Source organism: Copidosoma floridanum, unplaced genomic scaffold (genome assembly GCF_036245765.1).
Source record: "Copidosoma floridanum isolate Cflo_tuat_1 unplaced genomic scaffold, Cflo_Japanese_pri ptg000004l, whole genome shotgun sequence".
Taxonomy (NCBI): Eukaryota; Metazoa; Arthropoda; class Insecta; order Hymenoptera; family Encyrtidae; genus Copidosoma; species Copidosoma floridanum.
The window spans coordinates 37,102,209-37,114,919 of record NW_028321881.1 but is presented as its reverse complement, the minus strand read 5'-3'; the positions used below and the strand labels follow the sequence as shown (position 1 = coordinate 37,114,919).

General features: G+C 32.2%; 1 protein-coding gene across 4 annotated transcripts in view; it reads left to right on the top strand.

The window, feature by feature from the left end:
* Positions 1-9,062, top strand: part of LOC106643107 (queuine/queuosine transporter SLC35F2) — a 351,068-nt gene extending 342,006 nt beyond the window's left edge. For 2 of the 4 annotated variants that reach the window (XM_089597410.1, XM_089597401.1), the window contains one exon: positions 8,508-9,062. In XM_089597410.1, coding sequence (XP_089453536.1) covers positions 8,508-8,787 — 280 coding nt within the window. In that variant the 3' untranslated portion in view covers positions 8,788-9,062. Of the gene's footprint in view, positions 1-1,078; positions 1,142-8,480 lie in introns of those variants that run through there. The other 2 variants (XM_089597405.1, XM_089597413.1) reach the window with 2 other exon arrangements.
* Positions 9,063-12,711: the final 3,649 nt, after the last annotated feature.

Here is a 12,711-nt window from a genome sequence, read left to right as displayed (position 1 = left end):
CATAAATCTCTTAACGTTTTGTCCACTATTTTCACTGCTTTTTTTGGAATTATTGAAGCCTCATCCCAAATAGTTAAATCGATTCTCCTAATTTTTTTTTTATCAGACTCAAATTCCAAAAAGTCTTTTTCTATATTACTGAGGTCTAAAGGCAGTCTAAAAATTCTATGAATTGTCATCCCCTTTGGAAGTAAAATTGATGCTATGCCAGTCCATACCGTTGACAAAATTTTTTTTATTTTGAGAAATATAAAAATAAATTAACGTTTCATATAAATAAGTTTTTCCCGACCCTCCAGGAACATCCATAAAAAAAATGTTATTTTTTTGTTCGCAAATAATATGAAATATTTATTTTTGGTCATTATTTAAACTTTTATACATCGAGTTAAATATTTCTTTACTGAAACGTATTTCATTATTTATGTTTTCTTTTTTACTCTACATTTTTTTTTTTTGGTGTAGGTGAATTAAAGCATTTACATGATTTATCTTCTGATTCTAAAATTTGTTCGATATGTAAAAGAGCTATATTTTCTTTACCATCAGGTGAATCCTCCGTCAAGAATTCTTTGTATTTATTCCATATTTTATCACCTTGAACGTTTTCTGAAATTAAAAACCAAGCAAAAAATTGTCTTCATCGATATAGAAACATAACAACCATAGCTTTTTTAAAAGAGGCATCTATTCTTTTATCATTGTCTATTAAACCTACTGCAATCGCAGTATCTTTGAATGTTTCATGTGTTATTTCGTTATATGTTCTAATATCTTTGAACGATGTCGAACTAATTTATTCATTTAATAGAAGTTTATAAAAAAATCTTTTATGATTTTTTGGAGATACAATGTTTAATCTACCGATTGCAATTTTCTTTACTACATTTTTTCTTTGTTTCCAAATTTTTAATTCATTGTTGAAAATTTAGTATTGTGAAATTTTCACATACTTAATATATTTTGCAAAATCATCATGTTTATTTAATTTAAACTAAGCTGTTAACTGTGTTTCATAGTTTTCGATAACAGTTTCAATATTATTTTCTTTAAATACAAGTTTTTGTTTGTTTTCAAGGTAAACAGCTAAATTTACAACTGTATGACTTCTACCACAAATAAGAAATTCTTGTAATCTCCAAGCTGCTTCCATTGGACCTACATTTCTAGCATCAACGTAAATATTAATTTTATCAAGGATTTCTTCGTCTTGGTCTTTTAATTTTTTAATTTTGATATATGCTCTGTCACTACCGTTATGTATGTAGTCGTAAATACATAATATGCTTTGAAAAGATGCACAGAATTCGACGTTGATATGACATTTATATTTCATAAACAAAAAGTTATTGTACGGTACAACCATTGAATTATCTACTAAAATTTTATCTTTCCTCCAAAGTTTATAAACATGTTGTTCGGAAGTATTATTTTCTCTTATATACAATGGTGAAATATAACTATTTCATTTATTTCAGAATATTAATGAAAGTGTTTTTTGAAGAAAAATAATACCACGAAAAGATTTTATAATATTTTATTGGGTATATCAATAAAAACATAATATGTACATAAACATTACGAATATTCATTTGTATACTTGGTAGGGAATACTGAAATGAATAAAATTTTTATATTTGTGGTTTTTCAATATTCCAAAATAATGCAAAAAAAAAAAAAAAAAAAAAAATGAACTTTAAGTAACTCAAAATTCACGAAATTAAATTTTTAACTTTTTAACTTATTAAACTCATCAAAACTTTCAAAACTCATTCAGACAAGATTATAGTTCTAGCATAATCTGTGAGCGAGGGGTTGGAGTGCAGAACGATACAGAGATAACTTATTAGTTGTACTCAATTATATAACAAATCCATTATTCCGTAGAACAAGTTAATACAATGCTTGGGGGGTTGGCGCGCAAAGCACAAGGGGGGCGGAGCCCCACTAGTATATACATATATAAAATATATACATATATTTCTATACACCTACATATACATAATATACGATTAGTACACGATAGTACACATTAATATAAAAAAGACCACATATACACGTCAATAGTTATAGTTACCTCGACTATTATTCCGTTCGCTTGCGCTGGTGATGATTTTTCAGATCGTGAAGGTGCGTTAACCAACTTCGCTACCAAAGCCTTGGCGGACACCCTTCTCCACCACTGCTCTGTTTAGGCGTGTCTTAGGTTGAACGTTGATATCATACGAACCTTCCCGGTAAGAAAGAGGCCCAGGTTTAACTCCTGGCCGAAACGGATACTTTTTTTCACTGCTTTATAATTTTATTTGACAAAGTTCTTTCACACTCCAGCGATTTTTAATTTTCAATATAAAAATAAGCGCGACGCTTCCATAAATTAAAATATAAAAAAAAATATATAGCGCAATTTGGATGGAGGTCAATGTATAATAACTTGACTGATTACATATAATACTTACCCGTCGAGTAATAATATCAATGTCTATGATATCGACATTCGACCTAAAACACGCATAAGCAGAGCAGTGGAGAAGGGTATCGGCCAAGACTTCAGTTGCAAAGTTGGTTAACGTGTCTTTCTGGCAAGAAGGAGGCCCCAGTTCGACTCCTGGCCGAAGTGGATACTTTTTTCACTGCTTTGTGATTTTAATCGACAAAGTTTTTTTGCACTCCTGCGATTTTTACTATAAACATAAGCGCGACGTTTCTATGAATTAAAATATGAAAAAAAATTTAGATAAAGCAATTTAGATGGAGAAGGTCAATGTATAATAAATTGACGGATTACATTTAATTTAGATTTATTTAGAACCAAAAATTCTTCGATAGTAAACCCCATTATTTTTCGAAAATAGAAGATGTCTGGCGCATTAAGATATTCGGTTAAAAGCTTTTATTTTTTTTGAAAAACGTAGTGTAGTGAAAAAATATTTACTCTAGCGCTCTTATTTATGTGGTTAAACGCTCTTGTTCGTTGGTTAACAATGCAACTTAATAATAATAATGTAATCTCTCTAGCGTTTTAAGTTATTTAATTGAAGGTGCTTGTTTAATGTGCTTTAATTCTTTATCAGATTTCTATTTCATTCAAAAAGGCCCTCATTGCACTAAGTTATTTGCTAAGAGACGCTTGCTTATTAATTATTAACATGATTTATTAGAATACGTAAGGCCTTCAGCGTTCAGAGTTTTTTGGTTTAAGGGGCTTGTTCATTAATTATTTACTAATCTTATTCATTAAAAATGCGAGGCCTTCAGCAAACCTAATTATTGTATGAAAGGCTCCTATTCATTTATAAACGAAGCAAGTTATTAGAAAAGGGAGGTCTGTAGCACTGTTACTTATTTGACTAAAGGTGCTTGTTTATTATTTACTAATATTATTTATTAAATAATAAATATCGTCTAACATTCAGTTTTTTAATTACTAGTCTTATTCATTCAAAGTGTAAGGCCTCCAGCGTACTGAGTTAGTTTATTAAGAACTCTTATTCATCAAATAACAATCAAAATAAAAAATAAAAATTGTATGCCGTTCGAACCTCATTATCCATAATCTTATTGCTCTAGTAAAATCATAACCACACTTGGACATTGCAAAAAAAAACTAACAGAAAGTTGTTTTGAGGACGTTATAAGATGTCCTAGACATTGCAGTGCTTAAGGTGGGTGTTTCGTAAAATCCCTAGTAAACCCTTTTGGTTTACCTAAGAATATTTTATTTGTTGATTAAAGACGTAATCATCATTTATCAATTAACGCGATAATTCACTTGCAGTTTTTGTATTGAATGTACATATTTTAATTACATGAATTGATTTCTTTCATGTGATGCGAATAATATAGTAATAAGTAATCAAAACATAAACATTAAAATAAAACATGAAATAGAACCGGTAATAAAAACAAACATCAGCAATATAAATCTTAATCAGCAAAAAATTTAAACCACGGTATAAAGAATTAAAACTTTACTTTTTTTGTTGATAAAGCAAATTGTTACAAATGTAGAAGTAACTAATTCTCTTATAGAATTACTAGCAGCCCCCCGTCTCGGCTTCGCCCGAGACTTACTAAATAAAACACCGTAGTGTGTTGACATGTAATGTGAAACATTTTCAGTTAGAAATTTTACACATATTCCTGATACATCTCAGAACAAAAATCTTCTTATTAAAAACATATTTTTTCGGAATCCATATAGTTTATTTGGTCAAATAATAAGGTGTAAAAATTCAAAAAAATAATTATGCTCAAAAGTACCGTGCGTTCCTTATGCCATAAAATAATCGGTGGCCATAAGAAGCCGTTGATTTACAGTTTCTCCCGTGTGATTCACGAAAAGGGCTATTTTTTAAAGCTGTTAAGATTTTAAACCCCCAAAGAATTTATATTAAAAAAAAAATTTTTTTCCTCATATCTCACAACTTCATTACCAGAGCAACAAAGTCCTGGACCTTAAACCCTACATTTTTATTGCCACAAAAACACAAATTCATTTTCTACTCATTTAAAAATCTGAAGTAGGATCTTTAAAGATTTCAGAGATTGCTGTGAGGGTACAATAAAAAACTGATCTCTCACGTAATGGATTCTTTATTTGTCGATTTTTACGCTGCTGTTCCAATCTCATTAAATTTTCTACGTCAGTTTCTTGACGTCAAAGTAAAATTGTATTTATTAGATACATTTTAAGTTTTTCTTTCAATTCACCCTCTTGCGACTTTTGGCATGCTTTAAATTTTTGTGACCCCTAAAGGCTGTTTTATGTTAACTTTGTTAAGTTCTAATACATTTGTTGGCAAGGTAGTTCAACGTCCGATGGCCCTAAAAAAGACCGGTGAGCTTCTTAAGTTAACTCTTTCTTGACTGCAGTTTTTTCCTTCATAGCTGTTATAGGTTTGCCCAACGCAAACCTTGGAGTGGATCAGTGATTCCTGGTTGAATGCTTAGAGTCGAGAGGGTAGTATAGGGTCGTCGGTCACTGGGTTTTCCAGCCTTGCGAAGAACAACTCCGCAGGTGACGTTGTGCGTCTGCTAGTGAATGGCTGACTTGGTTTAATAGTGCCCGTCTTTAGTTAATATAGTCTTTTAGTCGACGAATCGCTTCCGGAAATGGTAATAGAAATGTATTCGTTGGCAAGGTAGTTTACACTTAGGTGGATCCTAAAAAGAACCGATGAAATGGATGGTTAAGTAAGGAACGTAAATACTTATAATGGCCCTAAAAATCGCCAGTGGTGAAACTTCCAGGCTATTCTTTATTATTATTCCTGATGATGAAGAGCCGGCTACGGGTTGCTTGATTCTTACCCTGGGAGTCTCGATGTACGGAGACTGTGATGGAGGGAGGTACGCTGCTGACCAAAGAATATCTCGTCTTGGGTCATTCCCCGGATAACCAACCGCTTATCGTTAGACGGGAACATGTGGGTAAGCGCGATGGGGACGCGACGATCAAGAAGGTAGCCGTTGTGGCTGCCCGTGCCCTTCAGAGCTGTTTTTTCTGGCTTAAATTTATAGCAAAAAATTCTCTAACTGCACCAGGTGGGATGGTTGGACTGCCACACAACTCTGAAGAGTTGGTGCAGATTGTGCTCTGGCTAGATATGTCTCCTGGTATTGTAGCAGAGACGGTATCGGTTGGAAGTAATTTTTATTTTTTTGATCGCATTCGTCGAAATTCAGGGTGAATGGACACCTAGGTCCCTTCCCTCTTCGAAAAGAGTGTCGTCCGTAACCAGAATACCCAGCTGCAAGACTGTCATCAGCATTCTCTATACAGCCCGTTGAACTGCCGAAGCTCAACTACATCATCGAGACGCTCCGGCCGATTATAACCACACTTATTTAATTATGTTGCAGGTAGCTTCGATTTTATGTTGACGTCACCTAGCGGATTTTACTGAACTAAAGTGAAAAGCTGGCGTATTTTTGCAAAACTTTGAGCTCATTTATTGCTATTGTTATTAAATTTTTTGAGATAAAAACTATACTAAAACCATCTAGGAAGTATCATGAATCAGTGTGCAAAATTTCAGCAAAATCGGTTTAGTAGTTTTCGCGGTTAGCGATTACAACGATTTTAGCGAATTTGCTTTATGTATTAGTAAGATTGCAAATCGAGCTGTTAAACTTATAATCATTTCGTTTGCCATGTTACAGCATAGTAGTACAAATACATACAACGAGTAATTAATGAGAATAAAGGATAATTTTTACCTGTCAAGGCATGAATATTGATTGTGAGGACAACGGTCCTTGCACAATTTCTGATTGATCCTATTGGATTATGTGTGTTGTATTTGCACGTGCAAGCAAATGTTGAGATTGTGTAGGTCGTTTGTTCAATCCAATCTTAGTATGCATGTTGATCCTGTCAAGTATTTAAAACATGTCAATCAAATGTTTCGTAGTACTTATGAAAACGCAGATAAAAATTTACTCGTGTGCCCTAGTAGGCAAATTTTACATCTTTTTATGACGCATGCTACTCATGTACAGGTTTAGACTTAATTTCTATGCATGACTATTTTTAAATCATTGCGTATAGTTGTAAAATGCCTGCCTCGTACATACATAAAAAAATATGAATAAATAAATAAAGATTCACTCAAACACAGTCACTCTTGTAATCACATAGAATTTAAACAGAGCATGTACGATATATTTAATCAGTTCCTTATAGAATCCATGTGGTTCAACTCGCAACAATAAGAATAAAAAATGCGCGATGATCTTATACCAGTTCACCACTGCCATACGCACACAACAAAAAAAACAAATATCGACGCAAACACTAACAGCAAATTCCCTTAAGTTTACATATACCTACAATACATGTTAGAATTGTGAAAGTTTTAACTCGTAAGACCTTGGATGCGAAAACAAACGACAATGTTTACAACCATTTACTTCTTAGAATACGCGTATGAATTCATCACGTCCACATGAGCCATGCAATTCGTATTTCGATCTCTCACTAATCGACACGTGAGATTAATTCAACAGTTTATGATATGAATAATAGGTTTGTATTTTTTTTTACCTTACAAGGTGAGATCGCTCTTTTATCGTCTATTACGACTAGAATTTTTAAGGTCCCAGGAACGAATACATATGTACACGTGAGATGCCGAGGTTTGCGTGCTAACCTTGCAAATTGCGCAGTTGTGTTACGATATGACGTGCAAGTAGGTTGGTTAACCAGCCGTCCTGGATAAATCGCTTGAATAAAAAACCTGGATGAGACTTCTCGTGGTTGACGTGCTAACTCTCGCCTTCTCACGTGCTTTTCTCGTTGCTGCCTTTTTTTTACTGCCTGCCTAACGCCTCGATCCCACACCCCTTAAGCACCCAGAGAGCACCCTAAAACGGTCCCAGCCATCGCGCCATCAAAAATGTTCTCGATAGAACAGTGGGTTGGGCGATTTTTATCGACTAGATAAAAATCTCTGAAATTCTGGGATTATGTAAATAAAGTATGCCAAATGCATTTGCGATAAAAAAATACTGGAGTCAACAACTTAATTTTTTCGCAAATCGCTACTGGAAGTTCACCAATTTAACACCTACTTTTATGGACAGTGGTCACAAAATCGACTATATCTTCAGAAATCTTTGATAAACCTCAAAAATTTTAAATATTCTTTGTGTACTTTTTTACAAAGAATCTATAAAGTTCTAAAAAATATAGGGTCAACGATTTAACTGAAGAAGAAATCAGAAAAAAAGTATGAAATATTAATCTGGTTTGCCTCGCAACATCGCCCAATTTTCACAATTAGAATTACACGGTACTTTTCTGGCAATTTCTTGACCTTGTACATTGGTTTCATCGAAATAACTATATTTATTGAAAAATTTACCGTCGAAGAGCACTCATTTTTTTGGGGCCTTCATGGCACCCTACCCTAGGTACAGTACCAACTGCCCAAGTCACCTTAATACAAGTATACATGTAAAGACACCCCTAATCAGATTTTACTGTTTTTTTTCAAAGTTATCGAACACACTTGTATCTTCTTTTTACGCATTTGTATATATTTTGTAATGAAAATAACAATTATTCTGTTAAAACAAGATTTTTTGATTTATTGCTGTATAGTGAATACAGTAATTTAAAAACACGGCAGATAACACCGATACTTTTTGGATATTGACGTAGAGAACCACAATACAACTCAAAGAAAGCTGTAATTTTTAGTAACTCATTCTTTGCTTCTTAGTAGTCCGTTTGCAAAAGTCCATTATTTCTGAGAAGTATAATCAATAAATAGCACAGAACTAAAAAAGTATTTTCTTACTTTCAGATATTCAATTATTTTGTTATTTTAAATCAATCATTTTTATGTGCCAAAATAAAAACTGATGCAATGTTAGTTCTACTTTGATTGTGCAGTTTAAAAATTTATCCATCGTTGATGCCATAAAAAACTTTGTTTATAATTTTTTATAATTAAGAAAATTTATTTACCAAGTACAATAATAGAAATTTTTTTTTCAAGACACATAACACACCCTGATGTTACTGAAGTCGAGATGGCAACAAGCTCTGGGATGTCTGGCGTATCAGGCACCCTAGACATGAGAGCCTCTACCTTGGGCAGCGAACGTGAAACTATAGATGCAAGCTCTCTGCCGTTAAGTGTTAGCTCAGATACAGCTTTCACATCTTTTTACGGCAGCCAAGCAAACCTCAAGCCTTGTCGTTCAACTGCTCGGATACCCTCAAGTGCAAATCTCCATGAACCTGGTAGTGGAAACGCAACCGTACATTCTTCCTGATCCTAAGTCGACGATGTGACATTCTATAGAAACATTCTACATTCAGGTAGAGAATGAACAACTGTGACCACTGTGACATACATACACAGCTCGATGTATTTCTGTATTACGATTATTTTACACAAAATACCATATTATTCCCCAAAATTAAGAAGATTTTTTCACTATTCAACAGCACTTTTTGGCCAATGCCTACTAAAAACATTATACGTACCAAATCTCGGGAAATTAATAATAGCATGAGAAAATTTATTATTGCTAGTTTTTTGTATTCATAACAAATTATTTAACTTTCAAATACCCAAAAATTTCAGCAAAGGCCTCAAAAAAAATTGTAAAAGTGGCCAAAACAGATTTTTTGCGCCTAGAAAAAAAAAAACTATGAATCGTACAAAAAAAAGTCAAACAGAAAAAAGTTACAGAATTCTAAGACGAAAAGAATAAGCCACGTTTTACTTCATTTGGTTCAGCCGTTTTCTCAAAAATTGCCAAAAAAACCTTTTTACCATTTTTGAAAACTTAGTCACTCGCGGTCTAATGAATATTTAGAGCCCAAATTTAGACATAAGGTAGATATCATAGTTCGATATAGATATCATACAACTAATATTGCTGAAATTCTATGTCTATGTTAAAAAACATGAAAATTTTTTAAGCTTATGTAAAACCAAGCATGTTTTATTTTGTTACGTAAAAATGTTTATTAAACAAAACATATAAATTTTTTATTGATTCTCACAAGGTTCATGTAACAAAATTCACAAAACGTAACTAAAATAGGTTTTAGTAATTTTTTACTAGAACTATTTTTAACATAAATTAGAAAGGATTGTTTAACGTAAAATCAGAAGAAAATTTTTATTTCAAACCAGTCCCCTAGTAGTGGACCCCTGTACTTCTTACGCAATTGCATAAAAATTTCGTAAGAAGTACGCGGGTCTGCTTCTCAAAACTTACGATGTTCTACTAGGACACAATTTACTAAGTATACTGCAGATGAGAGCAAGGGTTGAAAAAAGTGTTATATACGTTTTATACACCTAAATCATTTGATGTTTACAACCATTCGTGTATTCCTAGTCGTATGTAAGGAATCCAATTCTTTGTTCTTTAAGATATCCTCAAAAACAAATCTTCTTAACTTTGGGGAACTTCTCACTGGATTTTTTTTTTTTTAGGAAATACTTTAGTATAGTAAAGAAAGTTTATTAGATTATATATAAGGATTGCAAAAAACTATTAAAAGATGACTATTGTTATTATAAGTATTGTAAGTATTTTAACTATAATTATTGTATTATAAACACTAGTTAAATCTTGTAACTAATTTGTCAGTTAATAAGATAATGTTTAATCGTTAGTTTTATCAACTGAATTATTTAACTTAGGATTTGTTGATACTTTTTATATGTGGAAAATCTATTGTAATGTTTTATTATAGTACATGGTAGTAATTACTTGTGACAATCTATGTATGAAAATTGTTATCTTTTACTACCGAAGCTTTCATCACTCTTTATGTCATAATTTTAACATTTTTCTGGTAAATGGACAAAAACAATACTATAAGATTTGAAAGGCCCATTCAATTGAAAAAATTTGTATTTTTTTGTTAAAAAACAAAGAGCAATAGACACCAAATTTCACTAGTTCTTAAAACTAAAAAGCTTACTTTACTACTCATGCTAAAAAAAAATAATTATATTATATGTAAACTGAAATCCTACCGTGTGACTAAAAGACACCTTTTAAGGTTGTGATTACTGTTGCTTTCTAATGTAATATGTAGCCTTTAACAAATTTCCTAGTAGTTTCCTTTTTTTTCCTTTTTTTTTCTTTTTTTTTTCTTTTTTTTTTTTTTTTTTTTTTTATAAGGGGGCAAGAAAAAGAACTTTTAGAAGACATTTTGCAATCAGAAAACCAGACGTAGTGTTAGATTCTGAAGAGTGACTATCAATTGAAACTAATCTACTAATCTGTTTGCACGAGACCAGTCAGTTAGGAGTTCATTCCCTAGAAGACAATAAAAAGGACCTTAGAGTAGAAGGGAAATGATAAAAAAATAACGGAGAATCATGGAGGCCAGCCCACTGTCAAGAAAATTAAAAGGAGAAGCTTTTACCACTGACGCATCTGGGCGAAGCTTGAAAAGAAACAGAATTTAAAAAATTTTAAGCAACGTCTTAGTCCTGACTTTAAATAAATGTTTTAAACAAATGTTGTTTGCTTGTTTGCTAATTTAAAAGATTTTTACTAGATGTTTAGAAACATATTACATGCTTACTCTCTTCAGTTACCGTTGTTATAACTTATTTCATGTGTTCTAAATATAAGATTAATTTAATCAAATTAGATTGGAGAATTATCTATGTCATCTGTCACCTGGTTAATAAAAATAGTACTATGAGTTTAACCCTTGACCGTTTTAGCAGGCAAGTCATTTAAAAAAAAATTAGAGTACACATTTGTAAGATATCATTTTGAGAGAATATATATATATATATATTACATGACTGTACAGTTTTTTGTGATTATAATATTTCTTTTCATAAAAGTATGCTTAAGACAAGGCAAAACTAGTATACAGTAGTTGGGGTTAAGAAAAATGTTCATTATCTTGCTTATATGATTGAGGTAGATTTTATCTTAACTGACTTTGACATCATTTCTTGATGGTATGTGACCGAAAAAGATTGAAAACTAGTTGAACGTGTCATGGGATACGCATTTGGAACGAAGTTCCTTTCGCATGTAGTTGAAATACTTGATCATTAACGTACCTGGCTCTTCTTCTCTCTACCCACCTCTCTCTTTAATATTTTAACGTCAACGAAGACCTCTTTTTTTGTGTGCCTTGATAATTTCATTTCCTTCAGGAAATCCGTAAAAATTATTAATTTTGGCCCATCTCGCTTTCCCTTCGAGATATCGGGTTTTTTTTTCATTTTTTAAAGTTATGTTGTCATAAAATAATTTTGGAATTGATTCTGAATAGTTATAATAATTTTTTTATTTTGCTATATATTTTTCTCTGAGGGTTTAATAATAGTACATTATGCTAAGTGGAAGAGAAGTAAGCTTTCTCTCCCTCGTATGGATTGCCACCCAAGTGGAAGAGGAAGCTTACATTCCTTCCGAGCTGCGTATACGATCTTCTCTCATATCCGGAGGAAAAGACTCACAACATAGTTTTGAATGATATTTTTTAATCGAGAAAGTTATCGAAACAAAAAAAATGCTGTCGCTACATCGTTCCACCGCTCCGTCTTTTGCTTAGAGTGCACATGCAGGTCTGTCACATAGATATAGGTAATAGGTATAAAGGCTGTATTATATGTATGGTATATTTCGTGTACACGTCAATTAATTATTTCATAACAAACGAACTCAGCCAGACACAAAATATTCGCTCTTTACAAAAACCTCGTTGATCACTGAAGGACAAGACCATTCGTCATTTTGCACGAACGGAAGTAAAAGAAAATTACAGCGTACAGTTGCAAACTGTAACGATTATGCTTAGATAACTACATCAACTAATTCAATATTTGTTTTTCACTTAGAATATTGAATAAGAGAAATAAATATTATTAATTAAATTGTAAATAAATTAAACTGAAGTTATGGTGCCCTATGGATAACGTAGGAATAAATATATATATATATAGACAACGTATAAATAGGTCACGCTGCGCCAAAATATATTGAGAGTAGTAGGAAGACAGAGAAAGAACCCACATACATAACAGTTTCATGCAGTGGTCAAATGTATAAGAGAGTTGAGTTGAATTTATTACTGTTGACAATAAATTCAAAGGCCCTACAACGCTGAGGCATAATGAAATAGTTATGCAACAGATGACTGAGCCATTGCATTAGCATCAGCCTAACAAAATTGACGTTATCTTAATGTGTATATGTATA